We start from the raw sequence: 21,479 nt of genomic DNA, 5'->3' as shown, positions 1-21,479 counted from the left end.
GGTAACACCCCCGCAATCATGCTTTTCTCCCAGAAAAAGCATCTTCAGAAACTAGCAAGTTTAGAAGTGGGGCCTGATGAATGTATTTTGCCACCCCATTCTCCAAACACCTTTCTGTGAGCTATAGAGGCATTTCCCAGTCTGTCTTGGAGCCAAGGCAACAGCAGGCTCTTTGGACTCGTGAGCAGCGTACTGGCCGTGAATAGAAGAACATAGAATAGAATAATTTGGATAGATGGCCGAGGGCCACTGAGAGCTGGAGTGTGGAAGGAACGTCCCATTAATTATACCCTCCCACCATTTTATTTTTTAAACTTGATAGCTACACTTGTATTTGCATTAGAAGTAAGTGGCTGGATATCAAGGCAGGCAGAAACAGCAATGCATGACATTTATTTTATTTTGATAAAGGACGTATTAGAGTATCTTGATGACACCTCTTTGTTTTAGTCAAAAACTCCTATATTTTCCATAGAAGCAAGCATTGTGAAATCTATCATAAACACGGGGAAGAAATTAGTAAAGGGAAATAGTAGTGCTAACCTGAAGGGGAAAATCATTAAAGTTGATGTATTTCATTCAATTTTGAATGTAGAACTTTTGGGGGCATTGGGGGAGGTAGGTAAGACACAGCAAAAGTCTGTGCACATTTATGTAAACGTACACATACATTTAAAAAAAAAACTTTTAAAGAAACTTCCGTCTTGGTCCATTTTCTAAATAAAAGATATGAGTTGAGTGGGGTATTCCCACCCACCCCAAAGAGAGGAGGGACCCCCACGGCATATTTTTCTTTTCAGATGTGAAATGAGGTGGAAAATCCTCATTTCACGACAGGAAGGACAAATATTGACATAAAGTTAGTATTTGTTAGAAGCCCTGAAAGCAACCTGAGTGGTTTGAAAAAAGAGGTAAATTACATAAAATAACAAATTTGATGTGAAGGTGTTTTTTTAAAAAAATTGTCAAAAAGAATAAGACATTCAAGGTCAGTAGGGAAAGTCTGCACATGTGCACAAACATATATATTAATTTTTCATTCTCCAAATGAACTAAACTTTAGAGTAATTCACCTATGAGCACATCTTCTGTCATTAAATACACCACAGGAGAAAAGCAGGACAACAAAGAATCTTATGTGACTGAAAGAAAAAAAATGTGAGGGCACATTTATTCATTAACAGGAGACACTGAAGTTGTGTCTTCTGTTAGTGCATAACCACATCTGCACATTTTTTTTCTCAGCCACATAAAATTCTTTGTTGCCTTGCTTGGTTTTCTGAGTTTTTCCACCACATGAATGGAAATCATCCCTGTATCCGTATACAACTTCCCTCTTATTTGTGTGTGGGGAGAAGAGATATACAAATACATATTGGCTGTTTAATTTTAGCGATTGAGGAGGAAGGCTTCTGGAATTTCTCACTGTTATTGCTCACCTCCAATGTAAATAGCATGTGTCACCTCAATATTCAGTGGTCAATCAGTATTTATTAAGCCCTGTCCACTCTGGCCTTTTCCTGCGAGGAAAGCCGTGAGGCAGATTAGCCGCTGCCCCTGACATGGTGTGTCACTTATCTATTTGTGTTGATTATGAGAGTCAGCTGTGAGTGGGCCTCTCCCCCCTTCTTCTCCCAGCCCTGCTTACAAGCGCCCCTGCTTGGATTTTCATGAGGAAATAATCAGATTAGGCCTTCAGCGGTGAGTTCATACGGAGTTCTCTTTTCTCCGATGTGCTACTAACTGAATAAACGTGTTTTGTGGCAAATTGTCAATGACATTCTGATTACCAAGGCCTGCATGGGTTTCATTTTAAAAGTGATCAAAATGGCTGGCCACAGAAATTGTGACTGGCAGAGAAGACTGTTCAGAAGGACGAAGGGGAGGGAGGGGAGCACGAGGGACCTGCTTCCAGTGGAAGGGACACACAAATTACACAATAAGGGGGCTGCAGCTACTAATATATGTTGCAAGCAATGACAATCTGCAAAAACAATCAAATATTTAAAGTGCACCATGCAATAATATCCGATTATATCTTACTTTAATTAAAGAGCCATAGGCTCACCATCAACACCTTCTAAAGTGCACAGTGCAACTCACATAACAATTTACAATTCCAAAAATGCATATGCAATCACAATATCAATTTCATATACGATCTTGCTTTGAAAGTCCGATGTTAGTAAAGTCCCAATGAAGATGCTTAATACACCACTTCCTCTTCTTTTATATTTCGTGTCGGAGGCTGGGAATGCTCAATCTTTATGCAATAGACTTTTAATTCTTTCCCAGATGAATTCCCACAAGCAGAAGTGGCTCACGTGGATGCCGTCTCCCGGGTGGGGGAGCTGCTAGGACTCCCAGTATCCCAGAAGGAGGAGAATTCACAGCTGTCTGGGAACCGTACAGGAGATGGCATCCTCGTGAGCCACTTCCACTTGTGGGAATTCGCCTGGGAAAGAATTAAGTCTATTGCATAAAGATTGAGCATTCCCAGCCTCCGACACGAAATATAAAAGAAGAGGAAGTGGTGTGTTAAGCATCTTTATTGGGACTTTACGAACATCGGACTTTCAAAGCAATATTGTATATGAAATTGATATTGTGACTGCATATGCATTTTTGGAATTGTAAATTGTTATGTGAGTTGCACTGTGCACTTAAGAAGGTGTTGATGGTGAGCCTATGGCTCTTTAATTAAAGTAAGATATAATCGGATATTATTGCACGGTGCACTTTAAATATTTGATTGTTTTCCAGTGGAAGGGACGCAGCTCTAGCAGAAACCCCAGCACATGCAAAAAATGTGAGCTGGGGCAGAAAGGGAGAACGGCAGAAGAGAAATGTCATGGAGGGAGGGTGATTCAGCAGTTTGTACAATATTTGCTGTAGCATAGTACTTAAGTGGTTGGGCTACAAATCAGCACTCTGCCGGTTTGACTCCCAAAACTGCCATGAGCTCAGCAGGTGTCCTTGGGTAAGCCACTCCTCTCAGCCCCAGCTCCCTCGCTGTATTGATAATGATAACACTGATTTTGTTCACCACTTTAAGTGGGCACTGATCTGTCTGGAAGAGCGATATATAAGCACATTGTTGTTGTTATTATAGATCATTTAGCCTCCTTTCACACATGTCGAATAATGCACTTTCAGTGCTCCTTGAGTGCCCTTTAGCAATTGTTTGCAAGGGGTTTTCCTGTTTAAAAGAATCCTCCCACCTTCCTTGAATGCACATTTGACATCAAGTCTTCTGGGGAGGCTTTCAGCCACCCTGTTCACATGTTACTGTGAACACGCACATATCCTTCCTGCACTTGCATATGTCTGTTTGTAAGAAAGAGCCAATGCGCATTCATTTTAGAAATCAGATTGAGGAGGACTAGTATTTGGATAAATGTGAGATAAATATTGCACGTTCAGCTGTACCTGCATTTACTGAAATATGAAAATTACTCAACACACATACAGAGAATAATGAAGTGTACACTTTACATGGAATTATGCGTGAGAAAGACCTCTCTTCTGTCCATGTAGCCCTGATCTGTAGATTTAAGTATACACAGATTTGAGAATTAGTTATATTAATAAAGTATGAAACTATCTCCCCCTATATCTTGACCTCCAAGATTCTGTAATTTCTTAGGGTCTTAAACAGGCCTTTATCTACATATTTATTTATTTATGTCATTTATAGTCCCCCTTTCTCACTGAGACTCTAGGTGGATTACACAATATGAGATTAGTACAATCAGTATCAAGTAAATTTCAATACAATATCAAGGACATTCCCATAAACAATGCCATAGGGTAAATAGATACAAGTTTAAAAGACATAGTATTAGCGAGAATCCAATACAGAGTAGAAAAAATACTGAAGCAGAACATAATTCTAGGACCAACATTAGACAACATGGAGCACTGGTGGTACATAGGAGTACATATTTAAAGCAGCAGATAATATGTAAGGCAATATAGTGATGAAGTCTATGGTCCCTAATTAATTCTCTATAGTTCTTCCCCATTTCGACTGACTCAACAGGTTGTGCTTCTTCAAGCATGCTCAGTCCTCACCAAGGGGACCTTTTTCTTTTAAATTTTTCTGCATTCTGGAGCATACCCCAAGTATGTAGAGAACGCTACCTTCTCTATGCATGGCCTGGTTTTGCTTCTTGTGTAACCTGATATGTTCAAGGAACAACATCAAATAAATAGATAAATCTAATTTGAGAACTGGGAGAGTTCATGTCTATGACAGTGTGATCCTGCCTTGTGACACTTGCATTTATAAAGAATAACAAGGAACAAACTTGGAAAAAGAAAAACATCTTATTTGGAACAATACAATGATAAAGCATATGCAACAATCATGTAACAAACAGGCCTGTTTTGCTCAAGCAGACCCAGGTCCCAGTCTTTTTGACATCTTCTAGCCAGTCCCTTGAAATGCAGCAACTTGTAGCTGTGCTCTGCGTTGGGATGTCTTCTGTTCTTCACAGGAGTCTGAAACTTTAATAGAGAGTTCATACAAAGGAGTTCTTCTGAGGAGAGAGGACAGTTTCAGGCCGTCCAGTCTCTCAGGGAAAAATTTATACATGTAACATTGATTTCAATAGTCCCAACAATAATAAAAAATACAACTAACAGCCAATTAATATAAACACAATCCTCCCTTCCAGTAATAAGTATAAGAAATTCTCTTACCTAAAACTTTAATAGAGAGTTCATACAAAGGAGGGCTTCTGAGGCGAGAGTGCTTCTCCCTGTAGCTTCAGGCCCTCCAGTCTCTCAGGGAAAATTGCACCTTTTTTTCCTTATAAGGAATACCCCAACTATTTATCTCCCTCTAGTGGACCAAGGGTTACACTTGCATAATTGACAAAGACACCAAACACTTTACTATTAATAGAAATTTTTCTGTGCTTGTGTCCTGGCACATTTTTGGTCACTGTAGATTTGGGAGGTCAGAGCTGAGAAGACCTCAGATGAGTCTGAAGCCTGCAGCACCCAATCCAGTATCTCGTTGCACCCACTGACATCTTTGGTGGGCATGCTGCAGGGACGAAAGACCCAGGAAAGGGTGGGCCACGCCATGCCTGAACAATTGGCCCAGCCCCCTGCAGACCCCAGCATCAGGGCACAAGCTGGGGAGAGAGGCATCTGGGGAGATGGTGGGGTAGAGAGGGGTAGGATGGAGCCCACTGACAGTTGGGGGCATGATTGGGTGGACCAGCAGGTAAATATCTACACTATTTTTAACAAAAAGGGTTTACTATTAATATAGTAGTAGTGGTATTTATGTTGATATATGACATGGTCAATATGCAGGGCACTTTACTGAGTAACATGAGCAAAACAGAGTCTCGCTTTGATACTTTAACAGTTTAAATTAGCTTCAATGTTTGTAACTCTGGGTTTTCCTTCACCAATATCAGTACATTACAACAAAGAAACACTGGATGAAATTTTAGATTTGGAGGAGTAACTGTCATTGACTTGACTTGATCCATGATTCATTCTGTCTCATATGATGAAGATGTAATAAAAATAAATTGTCAAAATTCACCAGTGTTCTGTGATATCTTTGTGCCCCCCCCCCCAATAATGCATTCTTTACATTTGCTTATTAGGAAACATTATTTTTGAAAAAACATTTTCCTGAAGAAATGGGAGGAAGCCCTTTGTTTTTATCATTCTTGGGAATCCTAAAATTACATTTGGAATTACCTCACAAAATATGTGGTTTGGGCAAAGAAAATGTTTTAGTAACTTTTGCATAGGTCCAAAGATGAATTACTATTAAAACGTTATCTTGGAAAAATCACAGGATTGCATGTTTGTAAATCTCTTTCAGATTGGAAATGAGTATTATTGGAGTACTTGAGATCAATTTTTGGAAAGATGGTTTCTTTATAGTCTGTCATGCTAAAGAGGCATGTTGAATGTCATAAATGACTATTATAACAATATTAAAATAATACTCCCTATTCTTTGCTCATATTTATGATGTAATGAGGATTTTAAAAATGTGCTAGTTCTTTGTATCAGCTTCCCCACTAATTTTCTTTTTAATCTGGATTAGGTTTAAGATGATTTTATAGAGTTTTTAAATATCTATCGGGGATCCTAATCCACAGACTTCTGATGACAGCTGAAGTGCTTCCCCAATTCTTCATTTCTTCAGGAACTGTGTTAAGGAAAATGTCAAGTATTGCAAGTCTTGTGACAAAATTACAAGAGTTGGCAAATCTGTGTTGATGATGTGTTTGTGATGTTTTATTTATTTAACAGGCATTTATAGAGAAGACAGAAAATGCATCTACAAATCTTCAGCAAATGGGTATTTTTGTCGGGAAGCAAGCCATACCATGGTGGTTTTGGAAAGTATAGATACCGATCCCAGCCCCGAGAAGCTCCCTCCCCCCATGTTGGTGACTGGCACCTTTGTGGATTTCTTCAGTGATGCCGTTGCATCTGGCCATGCCGTAGAACATTCATCAATATTTTACTCTATATTGCCGTCAAATAAGCTCTCAAATATTTGTTTTGCTAGTCCAGTGGCTCAGTCCTTAAAAATTTATGTTAACGGTGGTCATAATGCCACCAGAATCCTCTTAGCCATCTTCTATGATGAACCACGAAGCGTTCGTGTTTTTGTTAAAGGGAAGTATATTTCACCAACTGTGTCATTTTCCAGCTTTTCCTCGGCAAATGCTGTAACAGGAGACAATTACTTTAACTTTCAAGAAAATCTTCTATATGTTGCCATTCACCAGGAAGACCCCATTGAGATTCACTCTCAGAATTCTCTGCATGTTGCTTTCACTATAGCAGAGACCATCGGAGCTGAAATCCAGGCAACAGTGATTCAGCGCCTGGCTGTTTTTTTACAGATTGGGTATAGCCAAATCAGAACAGTCCACAACTCATCAGGAAGTGAGAACATGTTAAAAATTATTGCAGACAATGCTGCAAAGCGAAAACACCAGTGTTCCACTATGAAGTCTTGCATGTTCAACCGTCACAGGGCTGTCCAACAGAAATCCCGAATAGGAAGTTCACAGCCATCCCTTCCTGGGATAGGTTTAAGAGTGCTAATCCTGGAAATCAGTGATCCACCATCCTTTCTAAGTGACAATCTTGTTTCCTCATTTCCAAGCGAGAGACTAAACAGCTTGGCCAACGTTCTTGTCAATGCCCAACAAGTTGGTCAACTTCAACAAGCCCTCAATTTGCCTGTTGACTCTTTAGTGGTGACAGTTTCTGCCAGTTCAACTCCAGCAGAGGGAAATACTAGGTAAGTGTTACTATACAGTGTTATAACAGTATTACTGCAATTGCTGACGGAGCATTCAGACACAGTGAAAAAGGCTCTATAGTTTCATCACAGAGAGAACTGAGGCATTATAGGTCACAAAGTGTTTTTCTTTTCTTTAAATCTATTTTGTATACAAAAACATACTGAAACATTATGAAATATCATGTATGTTGATAAGGAAGAACACTTATAAAAATCAATAGGTAAAGCAAGAGTTTGGTAACAGAAATCAAAACCAGGTTTCCAACATTTAGAAAATGCAGGTGGATTTTCGATTGTGTAGTGTCCAAGCATCCAAGCATGCGTGCATGTTGTAAGTCGAACTGAACAATGATAATTTCATTTATATGAATGTGTAACAGTGTGCATTATAAACAAGGGCATTTAAAATACATCCCCATCACTATATTTCAGAGTGATCTTATTATAGTAAGATGCAAATCATCGGTGTTGCTTTCAGAGAACATTATTTGGCAACTTAGGGCCAAACCACATGTAATATGGGACATCTGTGACCTTTTATTTCATATTAAAGAGACCATGATATAGGATTACTGTGTTAAACACAGCCACATACTTTTTAATTGGTCTACAGAAAAAGGATATAAAGGTCTATCCTTGAGTCAAGGTTTAAAAGTGGCACTCAACTGCTGCACCAACAATAGTTTGCTATTTTCTATCTTTTGATTGATGGAGACATGTCAGTCTCTACCAACTGAGAAGGAATAGTCAGATCAGTGGATCTGGTTCTACTCACACTCTATGGCACTTACGTGATCTGAAAGGAGGTTTCCACCATTGCTGCGATGTCTTTCTTTGATGCCATTATGATGGCAAGAGATTGTAAGTTGGCCAACAAGGGCTGAGCTGAAAACACAGAGATGTAGCTGCAAAATAAATCTTCTCAGTTCTACTCTGAACAAGAAATGCGCTGTTACCATCTTCTCATTTGGCTTTGGTGCGACACACAGCTCCTCCATTGTGCTGGAAAAGGATGTAATTTCCTGGCATGATGGGGGATCATGGGAACACAAAAATGGGAGGTAAGTACCCTGCTGCCCCCCCCATCCCCGAGGTCCCCGCCACTTCCCATGCAATGATAGAGTTTTGCCTGAATGCTAGAGTTTCCCCAGCAACGTGCCAACGTGACCTCTGGTCACATGAGAAGCAACATCAGCATATCGGGAAGCAGAATGTCACCCTGTCATCTTCTTTATTTCTGTCCAGCTGCCCAGATGATGGGCACTGGGGATCCCCTGCCCCCAGTGAGCACTTTGCAAATCTAGTGTGTATGTGCATGAATTTTTGTTTGTTGGTGTATGATTTTGAAAGGTTACCTATTATTATCTTGACCAGTTTAAAATTTGCCAAATTTTAGTCCTTGGTGATTCTGGTTTCATGATGTCAGTATACTTCATTACTGAGGCATGAGAAAGGGATGTAGGGAGAAGAGGAATGGAAGAAGTAATGGGAGAGAAGGAATGGTTTTTTTAAGGTGCTTTGAACCACTATATCAAGTATCCCCAACATGGTGGCCATGTGTGCCATGGCCCCACAGACACCTTTCTTGCTGATCACCATGTCTTTTTAGAAAGCAGGCAGAGCTGGGTAGGGCTTTTGCCCAACAAGGTTTCTCATTGGCCATTGTATATTTGATTGGCTGTACAGATTTTTAAAAATGTTACTTTGGCAGCACAAGGCCACCACGGTACAAGAATCTTCATTGTGTGATTAAAGGTAAGCCACAGCAGCCATTTTGTGTCCGGCTCTGCCTCGTGTGGCAGCCATTTTGTGGCTGCGCCTGCCAGGCTGTATCAGAATTCCAAAGGTGCCTGCAGACTTGAAAAGTCTGCACTACACGAAGGGGATAAATATCTAAATAAATTAGTCAGAAAGAGTCTGCTGAAATTCTCCATGAAAATAATTAGCTTGACTAAGCAGATTCCTTCTTGGGTCATGGGATGGAAATTTTAATCAGGAATAAACTCAAATTATTCTAGACTCTTTGTTTTGTGACATACAAAGAATCCCCAACAAGCTGTATACTCTCAAGGGGGGGGGTGGGATGAGTTAAATACTATCATTTGGAATCTGGGATTTCTTGTTCTTATGGGATGGATAAATGGTAAGCTTTGTGAATGGCTCCTCTTAACAGCCACAAAAATGAGTAAACTATGTATATATGTTGAATATAGGTGGTGGCTGGAGCTCTCCCAGAATTATAACTGATCTCTGGGTCCCAGAAATTAGTCTCCCTAGCAAAAATGGCAGGTTGGGAGTGTGGACTATATGGCATTAAACTGAGGTCCCTCCCCAAATCCCACCCTCTCTAGGCTCCACCCCCAAAATCTCTAGCAATTTCCCAACCTGGAGCTGGCAACCCTAGTGAAAAGTAATGCAAGCTGATATTTCATCATAGTTGCATGTGCTTGGCAAATTGTATGACACATTGATAAGGCTGGTGCATGAAATCCATTGGGCAAAATCAACACGGGTTAACTTCAATGTGAATCGGGCTCAGAGACGTTGCAACCACTGCTATGGAGAGCGTGTGAACTGCCATAAAATTGCTATGTGGTAGAGAAGAACCAGGCCCTGGAATGTGAGTACTTTTCGACTGCTTACAGTTTTAAAACATGCCTTATTTCAAGAAGTAAAGCAAATAAGGAGTTAAATGGATTTGGCTGTTGGGCAGTTGAAATTTTTTTATGCTCTTTCTTTAGCTGGAGGACTTTGTGCCTGCAGGCCATAGTCACATTATCAGCTGGAAATTGGATAACGACAGCACAATGACAAATCCAGGTTGCTTGCAATAAGGTGCTAATCCCTTTGCTTTAATATTGGAGCAGCGTGTAATGATGTTTGGACATCACTCCAGTTTACTGACGACCCCACTGGGGCCTGCAATAGAACTGTACAAACCACCTAACATGGCGTCAGGTGACCGCCGTCGTCAAAGCAACGGACGTGGCAATCTAATCTTCCTTCTATCCCTTCCAGCCTCCCAATAAGGCCCAGGTTATAGAAGTGGCCCATCGATGCTTGGTAACTGGAATCAATTAACGTTAATTCGCACAATGCTATGATGTATTGTGATCACTTTCATTTCGGAGAAGGGGGAAGGAATGGCTATAATTCACCTAAAATGAGGTTGTCTATGGTGCCGAGGTATTAATTGGGTGTCCATATTAAATGGGAAAGGAGCACAGCAGTGAAGGAATAGTGGATGAGTGACTCTCTTGGCTGCTATTGACCTATCAGAAGAAGACAGTGCCCTTTTCCTTTGCTTTTATCTATTACAGTTTTCCCTATTGCGTGTCAAGTTGATGTATTATAAAAAATTCATTTGGTGACCTTTCACCCCCTTTGCAGATTAAACAATTTCACTGGGATGGCATCATTAAGAGGGCCTTGCATTTAATGATGATTTCTCTAAAAGGCCACGGAGATTCGATTTTAAGCTAACAGATTTATTGCACTATTATAACATATCGTAAAAAATTCTACCACCTACGGTCTAGTTTTAGGATAGAAGCTATTTAAGAGTTTATATGAAGCTTAAAGTGGTATTACCTTGGGATATGCTGCAGTAGCCGGTCAGCCACTACCTGTCCTGCGGTATAATGCTGTTTACTTTTCACAAGGAACGTTCCTCAGGTGCGTAACATGAGAGGAGAATGGCCTTGCTTCAGATCCTAGTCAGTCATTGGGAGGTGTTTGGGCAAAGAGGGGGGTCAAATGGGTATAATGAATCAATATAAGCCATGGAATTTAACCCAAATCCATATAATGATCATGGAAAGGACCATTTTGGTGCAATGGGCAACTGTAAGAATCCAGTGCAGTGCCAGAGAACTTTCAGGATGTAGGCAAAGATACGATCCTACTGCGGAACCTGAGCCATTTGGTACACACTGAGAAGCAGAGGCAGGCGCATAGGGAAGTTTCTAAGCAGGCACTGGAAAAGTTGCTCTTTCCCCATCACCATCATGCAGTTCCCTCACATCGTGTCTTTTTAATGTTTGTGGAAATGTCCTAGGCAGCTTTTGTATTTATCATTAGCTGTGCTGTGTGTTTTTAAAATTGCAATCTGACTTGTGTCTCTGTGGAGTATAAATGAAGTAAGTAAGAAAGTAAATGAATGAATGAATGAATGAATGAATGAATGAAGGCTGACCCAGTGAAGGGGGCGGGGCTAGTACACAGGATTTGGTCCTAGAATGAAGGAAATGACAGCAACAACAACAGAAACTGCAGTTGTATACCACTCTTCTAGACAGATTAGTGCCCCACTCAGAGAGGTGAACAAAGTCAGTGTTTTTATTATCCCCACAATACAGCTGGAGAGTTGGGGCTGGATGGAGTGGCTTACCCAAGGCCACCTGCTGAGCTTATAACAATAGTGAGATTCAAACCAGTGGAGTGCTGATTTGTGGCCCAACCACTTAACCACTATGCGACAGGACGGCTCTAAACTGCTTGGATCCAGGGCATCTCCACCTACCTGGGCTCTGAGGTCAGCCAAGGATATGGGAACCCATGATGTCAGAGATTCATGAATGGGATTTCAAGGCAAATGAGGAGCAGAAGGTTTGCCAGTACTTCAGAGTCTGCCTTGGTCTCCCATCCAAGTACTGACCCTGCTTAGGGTTGGAGGGCAGCAGCGTTGCAGGAGAATTTTTTTTAAAAAAATGACCTTCATGTACATACTGAAAGTTTTTACCAGAAGTGAAAAAGGGTAGCTCTAGGAATTGCTGGAAAATCTAAGGAAAAATCCTGCCTGCCCATTGCTGCCTATCAACGATGAAGGAGGTGGGATGGGTAGAAGACAGCCACAGAACTCTTCTTTTGGTTTTATCAAAGTCAGCATGGATGGAATAACTATAGTGTACACCGGAGCTTTTTTTCTGGGAAAAGCGGTGGTGGAACTCAGTGGGTTGCCCTCAGAGAAAATGGCCACATGGCTGGTGGCCCCGCCCCCTGATCTCCAGACAGAGGGGAGTTGAGATTGCCCTCCGCGCCGCCGAGCGGCGCAGAGGGCAATCTCAACTCCCCTCTGTCTGGAGATCAGGGGGCAGGGCCACCAGCCATGTGACCATTTTCAAGAGGTTCCGGAACTCAGTTCCCCCGCGTTCCAGCTGAAAAAAAGCCCTGGTGTACACATCACCGGAAGCAACCATGCTTCATGAAACTGCATTTCCACTTGCTGAAGGGTAGGCAATAATTCCCTCCCCCAACAACAGACCACCATTTGCATCCTATGCTGTTACTGAAGGTCTGCTGAGAACCAGGAATAACGTGGTGGTGGTGTGGGGGGGGGGTGGGGATCAGTGGACTGCAGTAGGAATGGGAAGTGGGAAACTCTGCTCCTCAAAGTCTGTGGATGGTTACATGTCCACACCAGCTGTGGACAGGTAAGCTGTGGATGCCTTTCCAATCCCACCACTAGCAATATGGCTATCGAGATGGATGATGTTTAATTGATTCACTAAAGATCTATAATTAAGGATGAGCAGTGCAGTGGCCAGGGTAGGAAGGCAGCATGACATAGCCCAATTTTTTAGGTTTTTTTTTAAGTTTTAGCCTGATCTTCACTGATTAGCAACTTTGCAGGACACTCCTGATAACATCATTGGGATGTTCTTTTGTGTTGAGAGTTTTCTGAGAGCTTCGGTTTCAGCTCTAATAAAAGCGAGCTTTGTGACTATTCATCCTTGGGAATTTTGGTCCTCTGAGCTGAAATCTAACCAGATCCGAGAAAAGCTCACCCGTCTCAAGTCAGGGGTACTGGGTGTGTGGGAATAGAGGGATCCTAGATTGTTTTGGAAGGAAAACAAAAGTTGGGCAAGAGGAAGCTGGCGGGGAGGGGGTAATATATCTTTTCCAGTCAAGTATTTTTTGTGTATTCTGCTGAATGTGAAGGAGTCTTTGTCTGGAGGTCTGGAGGTCTACAATAGCTTGTCTTAGTTGCTCTGGTGGATGATGTATGTCAAGGGTGGAACAGTGGCACCGTGTCCACGTTTCTGCTGCATCTCTCAGCAGCTTTCGGTCACTTTTATTACAGTATTAACCACAATTCCTGTCTTTCTTGGAAGGCAGCTGCCAGAGGAACATATATGGAGGCTGTTGCCCTGTAACTTTTACGCTGTGGGGTTCCTTCAAGTTCCTTCTGATCTCTACTGCTTTTAAACATCTACTTGAAGTGGCTGGGGGAAGTTCTCCAAAGATCTGGGCTGTGTTTTTACTAGTACACAGGTAACAAGCAGCTCTGTTTCTCTTTCCCCCCTAACCCTCAGCTGTTAAAATTCCAAACCAGTGCCTAGGGTGTAGTAAGGGGAAACAAGCAGAACCCCAGTCCAGATAAGACAGAATTGTTACTGTCTGGACCTCTCTCTGATCATGGAATAGGAGCTGTACCCATGTGGAATGGCGTTGCATTCTTTTTTCAGAGCCGAGTTTGCAGCTCTCAGACCTAGCAGGTTTCTGGGTACAAATCAGTACTCTGGTTTTAACTATCAGTGCCTTGACTGTCTGTGCCTAGGATACATCAAACAGTACATTCTCCCAAAGGAGCCTATCCGGTGTTTAAGATTTTCATCAGAGGCACTGTGGCACAACCCTTCCCATCTGAGGTGCTTCGAATGAGCAGATGCGAAAGGACTTCCTCCTCAGCAGTGGCGTTCTTTAACTTTGGGATTCCTTCCCTGGGGAGACGTGCTTGGCACCTTCTTGATATGCTGGCTGAAGACATTCACTGTTCCCTCAGAACATTTGGTTTGCCATTTTTAGTTGGAACAGTTCTTGATTTTTTTCCTTATTATTATTATGCACCGTCGGCTTTCTGATTTTAAATGTTCCTGGCTTCTCTCCAGTTGTTGCAGTTATCTGATTTTATTGCAGTTGTGATTTATAAATACCATAAGCTGCTTTAGGGTTTCAGCCGATGTTTTAGACATGCAAGCAAACATGTAAAAGGGTAACATTAAAAACTGGCCAACAAGAGAGTCTAACAGTGCAATCCTAAGGAGAGTTACTCCAGTCTAAGCCCATCGAAGTCAATGGGCTTAGATTGGAGTAACTCTGCTTAGGATTGCGCTGTAAATATTACTTTCTTCAATGTAGGCAGAGACTAACTTCTCTTGCAGAGGGGTATTGGCCACATCCTGAACCAAACTGGCTGGAATAGCCCAGTTGTTCACAACAAAACAGGAAGGGCACATACAGTTTCAGGTGGGTAGCCATGTTGGTCTGCAGTCGAAGAGTGCTATTGGACACCATTGGCCAGACATCCGTTCACATCCTCAGGTGAAACCAACGGGAACTCATCCAAACAGTTTGAATATGGGTTTTGGTGTATAATTTATATGGCTAGATTTGAGCCTGTTGGACAGAGCAAACTGCTCTTGAGCAAAGAGGAAGTCAAGGCACAGTGCTTTGTCACCCAGGGGCTATGTCGAAATGCGTTGCGGCTCAATAAACACACCAGACACTTGGGTGAGCAGCTCGCAGGCCCGCTCACCCTGTTGGGATCCAGCCCAATGCCCTAAAATACCGCCAACCCATAAAGTTGTGACAGAGCCCCCTCAATAGCTCTGAAAATGCGGAGGGTGGGAGGGTGAATCTTGCTGCTGCAGATGCTCGGACAACAATGGCGATGACCACGCGGCTGGACCTTCGCAGGATGGATGCTCCGCCTCTACTCTTCTCCCCGCCTCCACTCCGTCCGGCCCCGGGTGCCAACTCCGCTCGCTGGTGAGTCAGCAGCTGTTTTTTGTCACCCAGGGGCTACGTCGAACTGCGTTGCGGCTCAATAAACACACCAGACACTTGCGTGGGTTATAAAATGGCCACAACTTTATTGATTACAGCTATATGGAGCATTGGCCTAGCATCTGGGCTGGATCCCCGTTGGCATCGTAGGCCTCGCTGCCGAACCGACGCATCACCCGCCAGCCTCCCGCTGGCGCCTCGGCACAAGCTGTTCCGTCGCCGGCTCCGCCTGGCGACCCTTGCCTCCAAATCCGTCGGGGTGAGCAGCTCGCAGGCCCGCTCACCCTGTTGGGATCCAGCCCAGTGCCCTAAAATACCGCCACTGGAGGCAGGCCACGGGCCAACGCTCCAGCTGCTGTAACCACAAAGGTGGAGCCATCCCTACCCCTGGGATCCTAACTTCGATGACCAGAGGGAGGCGAAAAAACCCCAAGTGGCCTCGGCCAATTTGGCCCCTTGCGGGAAAAATTCCTCCCTGGCCCCCAGAGGCGACCGGCATAACAGCCCTGGTGATCTCCGCCAGGGCCCTCCAGGGGGCCCACTCTCAACCCCCTGCCAGCGCTGCTCTCGATGTTTTCGCCAGTCTGTCGTCGTGCAGCCTCTCCGCAGCAGGGTCGCCGTGCCTGTAACTTAATCACATACGTTAGTACTGCCCTGCCTGACATACCCTAAGTAGGCTCCGGATTTCCACCTGCCCAGGTGTTTTATCATGCCAGCGGACAGGCCCACATCCGCTGCTGTGGTTGCGGCCCCTATGCGAAACGAGTGGGACCCGTAGGCCTCTGTGGAAAGCCTGCCGCTCGCAGGCCGGTTCGCAACACCGCTGCAAATTGATACCTCGTGAGTGCTCGGACAACAATGGCGATGACCACATGGCTGGACCTTCGCGGGATGGATGCTCCGCCTCTACTTTTCTCCCTGCCTCCACTCCATCCGGCCCCGGGTGCCAACTCCGCTCGTTGGTGAGTCAGCAGCTGTTTTTTCTAATCAGGATGAAGTCTAAGCTGCTGTGGAGGAGAATTCTCACGTCCCGGAGTATTTCAAATGGTAAGGAAATGTCATAAGCTTCCAGATAAAACGTGTGGAATCTGGACATATCAGAGATCAGAAATCGTATCAAGGTTTGAAATGGTACACGTTTCTGTTTTGAATTTGGCCTTTTTAGCAAACGTGCCCTTTTGCTTTTATTTTATTTTTTTGCAATCAAAACACAGTGTAGAAATATTTTTAAACAGCTGGTTTATTTGGAAAGGGAAACAGCAAAATATTCCTTTTCCAAGAGGATTTGGTTAGGGTAAAAAAGATTTTTTTGAGTCAGGATTAGCATTCCATGTAACATACAGTGACCAATATTAGTTAAACAAAAGTTTCAGTCTGAAACACTGGTTTTTACAGGCTCTTCCACTCTGTATAGGAGTTCTCTATGAATTGGCTTTTCTAACGAAGCCTGGAAAAAATGTCATCTTGTGCTTAGCCCTGCATGCTCACCGATCATCACTTTTGCTAAATGGGAGGAACGATATAACATGACAGATGCAAGAATCCAGTTTTTGGAATCCTCTCCGTTCCTTTCCTGAGCCACCATTCCTGTATGCTAACTGCTAGACCTGAACTCTCAGTACCCAAAGACTCAATATTTATACACATTTTGCTAATAATAAAATGCATTCCATTTTCTTTCCTTGCCACCGAGTAATTGCAGAGTTTCCTGGCAACGGCTGGAATTATAGGGCAGACAAGCCCTCCCACCATCACACTGGCATGGGGTTTTCATTAGGCTTACAAGAGAGGCATAGTTCCTTTTCCCCCTGAATTGCAGGGTTTCTTATTCCCCCCCCCCTCATGACCTTCATTATGACAACTAAAGCATGCTCCAGCTCCTTTCTGCATTCCAGACAGTTAGATACAGCTTTCTTCCCTCAATGCATCTGATTTTGGCACAAGGGAGGAAGCACTTTTGCTCTCCTGTGGCTCTCAGTATGTTCAACAGGCCTGTGTTTGTATTCCCTGTAGTGTAACAGCTTTATAGTTTCCCCACAGGGCTGTTCTTCCTGGGTGGTGTGAACTTGCCTGATCCTCCTTTTGGGGGGGGGAGGGGGGCTGAAAAGCTAACCTGCTTACCTATTGATATTGCTCAGCAAGTCAGGGAGCCTGCAGATCCTTCTACCGGCATATCAAGGAAGAATGTTTGGGTGCAAGTGAGCTAAAACACAGGCCAGAATGGGAAGGCTTTCTGCCTCGCTCCATGTGGACCCCAAGGAGAAACATTCCCTTTGCTTTCTGGCCCAGATAACTGTAAAAAGAGCCTGTCACTTCAGAGCTTGTTCAGATTGTTTCTTGGAGCAGGTAAAGTTGGGCATTTTAGCATTGGAGGTGTATGAGAGGGCAATATTTATGAATGTCTGTCTTTAGTTTTAATTAGTTGATGTTACTGATGCTGACTTCCTTCTGTTGTTACCCGCCTTGGGTTTTGAGAAGGTGGGAAAAATACTGTGGATGGATGGATGGATGGATGGGAGTAGCCTGAGGATTGCAGACCTTTTAGGCTAACTTGAAAAAGTCTGTTAGAAAAATGCTTTAAAAGATTGAGGAGATAAGTTGGGCAATAAACAGCTGATCCTGGTTATTTTACATGTATTGCCCAGCTGGTTTGGGAAGTTTTTGTTTTTATTTATTTAATGCATTTGTATGCTGCCTTTCCACACCCAAAGTTTCTCTAAGGTGGCAAGCACTGAAATACTAACAAACAATTTAAAACAAACAATTTTCAAAAGTTCCCAATGAAAGGAATTGTAACAAAGAATGGAGACCAATATAGGTTCTATGGGTATCATGAGTGCTTTGAAAACACACTGTCTACTCTGAACACAAACTCTGCCATTCTTAAAATGTTACATTTGTTTTCATCTAGAGATAACTAAGCTATATTGATAACAGTTCCCAGACAGGTAAGCATGTTAGTCCTTGACAGCAAAAAATAAACTGAATTCTAGCAACATCTTAAAGACTAACACAATTTTGTTCCAGAGTAAGCTTGTGTGTACTAAAGCTCACTTCTTCAGATGCAATGCAAGGCTTTAGTCCACAGAAGCTTATGCTGGACCAAAAATGTGTTACTCTTTGATATGCCTGTTAGGGTTGCCAGGCCTGGCAAACAGCGGGAGGGCAGGGGAGTGGGGTCAAAGGGGCGTGCATGTGACATCAGAAAAGTCAACATTACCACATCACTTCCAGGTGCAACTCAGAGATAGCAAAGGGTAGCTCTAGGAGTCACTGGAAACTTTACAGTAAAGCCATATGGTAAAACCACAGAGTTCCCAGTGATTCCTACAGCTACTCTTTGTCATTTTCAGATTGAACCTGGAAGTTATGTAGCAACGTTGGTGAGGCCACCATTTAATTTTTTTTTTCTCTTGCTACTTCTTGGAGCTGAGGCTAGCAACAGGCCTTCCTCGTGACAGGCCTCCCACCATAGCAGGCTAGCCTAACTCCTGTCCATGTTATTACAAAAAGTGGAACAAAATCCTTAAGGTGCATATGCATGCCATATCTAGACATGGGCACGAACAACATTGTGAACGCAAAAAACCCATGAACATCCTGTTTGTCTGTTCATGAACAAGCCGTTCGTGAGACCCCATTCTAGATGAACAAGTGGTTGTTGCAAGCCTCGTTCGTTGCGTTCATCCCCTGTTCCTTTGGCAACGGAGGCAGGGACTGCCTGAGCTCTGTCTGCACTCCTTCTGTCGCCCTGGAAACCCCAATCTAAGCCCAACTTAGCTTGATGGGGAGGTCTCCCAAGTGTGGGGCTCCAAATTGGTTACAATTGGTTACATGGGACCAGATACCAGGGGGGAGGGAGGGGTGGTGGTGTTCTGTAGCCATGGGCACTCCAATCTCATCCCTGCAAACCCTGTTACGCAGTTCTGACTGCCAACCACAGACCTGCTTTTCTCTATGAGACTTCTGGTTATAAAAGGGCACTGTGCTTCTAGTTCTGGCTTTCAGATTCAGCAGGCAGTGGAGTGCGACAGAGCTGTTGCTAGCCTTTGGGGAGAGAGAGAGGGAGAGTGCATTGGAGCTGGGGGGTTTTCTGCGCGTGGTGAGTGGGATAGGGATCTATCCCCTCTGGTTCCAGGGCTGCTGCCAGGCCCTGGGGCCAAGCACAGTGGGCACCTTGGCTGAGGGCTCACACTGATTGTTATTATTAGCAGTGCCTGATCTGGTCAGGTTTCTGGGAGTGCTGGGCTAGGGCTCTACCCCCTCCCGCTGGTTCCAGGGCTGCTGCCAGGCCTTGGGGCCAAGGCCCTTGGGGCATCTCGGCCGAGGGCTCACTCTGATTACTATCAGTGTCTGATCTGGTCAGGTCTCTGGGAGTGCTGGGCTAGTGCTCTCCCCCCTCCCTCTGGTTCCAGGACTGCTGCCAGGCATGGGGGGGGTCAAACTTAGTGGGCACCTCAGCTGATGGCTCACCCTGATTATTAGTGCCTGATCTGGTCAGGTCTCTGGGAGTTCTGGGCTAGGGCTCTACCCCCTCCCTCTGGTTCCAGGTCTGCTATCAGGCCCTGGGGCTAAGCTCAGTGGGCACCTCGGCTGAGGGCTCACCCTGATTATTAGTGCCTGATCTGGTCAGGTCTCTGGGAGTGCTGGGCTAGGGCTCTACCCCCTCCCTCTGGTTCCAGGGCTTCTGCCAGGCCCTGGGGCCAAGCTTAGTGGTCATCTCGGCCGAGGGCTCACAGTGTTCTCTCCTTTTCTCTCCTCCTTAATTCTTCAAGGAGGCTTTGGCCAGGGGCCAAGGGTGGTCTTGGGGGGATGTGCAAAGATGGTCCCAGTTGCCCCATGGAAAGCAGTATGGGCAGGGCTCTGGGGCAGCAGAGACTCCCTCTCCCCAAAAATCACCTTTAGGGGCTGTGGAGGCCAAAGACCTCTTTCCGCCGGGGGAAGAGGAATTCTTTAAACTGTTTGAGGAGGAGAAGGGCGAGGGATCCATGGAGGAATGGTTGGGGTTTGACGAAACATCCATCCCGTCCCCATCCCAAACTCCCGGTGCAGTCCACCCCCACTCCATCTTCCTTTGCCAGCTCTGTAGCGCAGCCAGTAACCCTTCGTCCTCCCTCCCCTGGAACAATTAGTGGGCCATGATTCAAAATCTCTGTCTGGAGGCACTTTTGGGCCCTTCTGAATGACCCCCATGTGGTGTGGTGCCGTGTCTGTGATGGCCTGGTGTGCAGGGGCAATAACCTGAAGCATCTGTCATCGACGGTGCTGACCAGGCCACCCGAGCCTGTGGTCTCTGTCCTCAGCCAGCAAAACATCCTGTGGGGGGGAGACAGAGGGCTACAAGCTCCTCTGAGCCGGGATCAGTGAGAGGGTCACCGGAATCCACCCCAAGCAAGAAGCGTTGCCTCGAGTGTGCTGCTGGTGGGAGCAGAACGGTCAGGCAGGCCGCCCTTGGGGAGGTTGTTCCATTGGGGTCGGGGATATTGCCATTGAAAAGGGTGAGGTCAAGGGCTCAGGAGGCAGCTATTCATGTGGTGGCAGAGACAATTGCCCTGCAAGGATTCCCCCTATCCGTCATGGAGGGCATGGGCTTCCCAAGGCTGCTTCAGCACTTTGCCCCATGGTTCTCCATGCCGTCATGGTGCACCATTGGGTTTTGAGTCCTGCCTGCCCTCTACCAGTCCGTGCAAGACATGGTGCTCAGGGAGCTCTTGGCCGCCAAAGGTCGTACAGTACACTTCATGGCCGACCTCTGTAGCGACTGCCATCACAGGTACCTTGCCATCACTGCCCACTGGTGGCAATCAGAGGACCTCTGCCACCCCAGGCCAAAAACTGGCACCCGGAAAAAGTGCCCTGCTTGACACCTGTCATGGGCTGGGCCCGCCCAGGCTGATAGTCCAAGCACTAACATGAAGCCAAAGGAGTGTTCAAGATTCAAAAGCCGGGTCCAGTCCGTAGTCAGAGCACAAGGTAAATGCCAGGGGTGTGTCCAGAATCCAAAAGCCAAGTCCAGTCCAGTCCGTAGGTCAGAGCACGAGAGTATCAAGTCAAGATGCAGGCAAGAACAAGATGCAAGGTTCCAGGAAGTGATTACAGGTAATCAACACTTTGCTTCTACACCTGGCAGTTTCTCTAGACTGGCTTTTATAGCCAGGTGTGGTTTCCAGCCAGCTGCTGGGGCTCCATCCTGACGCTACTCATCATCACTCTCCAGCAGGTGGCATTGACTCAGGAGATGAACATTGCTCCGTCTCTCCTGCAGTTCCAATCTCCGGCGTTGTCTGCGGCGTTCTTTGGGTGTGGGTGAACCTGGGGGGGTGGAGGCCCTTCGCTGTGCTGCACCTGTAGCCTTGGATGTCCCTGGCTGAGCTTCCCCTGTGGTATTGGG

The 21,479-nt window shown here is 44.8% G+C and overlaps 2 protein-coding genes across 2 annotated transcripts in view; both read left to right on the top strand.

Annotated features, from left to right (window-relative positions):
• The window catches only part of PKHD1 (PKHD1 ciliary IPT domain containing fibrocystin/polyductin), a 334,621-nt gene extending 332,138 nt beyond the window's left edge, over positions 1-2,483 (top strand). The window contains exon 55 of the mRNA XM_054970556.1: positions 2,296-2,483. Within this exon, the coding sequence (XP_054826531.1) occupies positions 2,296-2,483 (188 nt within the window). The remainder of the gene's footprint in view (positions 1-2,295) is intronic.
• A 3,885-nt stretch (positions 2,484-6,368) lies between these two features.
• Positions 6,369-21,479, top strand: part of LOC129323811 (fibrocystin-like) — a 38,641-nt gene continuing 23,530 nt past the window's right edge. Inside the window, exon 1 of the mRNA XM_054970544.1 lies at positions 6,369-7,297. Within this exon, the coding sequence (XP_054826519.1) occupies positions 6,369-7,297 (929 nt within the window). The remainder of the gene's footprint in view (positions 7,298-21,479) is intronic.

The sequence above is a fragment of the Eublepharis macularius genome, chromosome 1, assembly GCF_028583425.1.
Source record: "Eublepharis macularius isolate TG4126 chromosome 1, MPM_Emac_v1.0, whole genome shotgun sequence".
Lineage (NCBI taxonomy): Eukaryota > Metazoa > Chordata > Lepidosauria > Squamata > Eublepharidae > Eublepharis > Eublepharis macularius.
The sequence above is the reverse complement of the archived record's forward strand: the minus strand, read 5'-3'. Positions and strand labels throughout refer to the sequence as shown.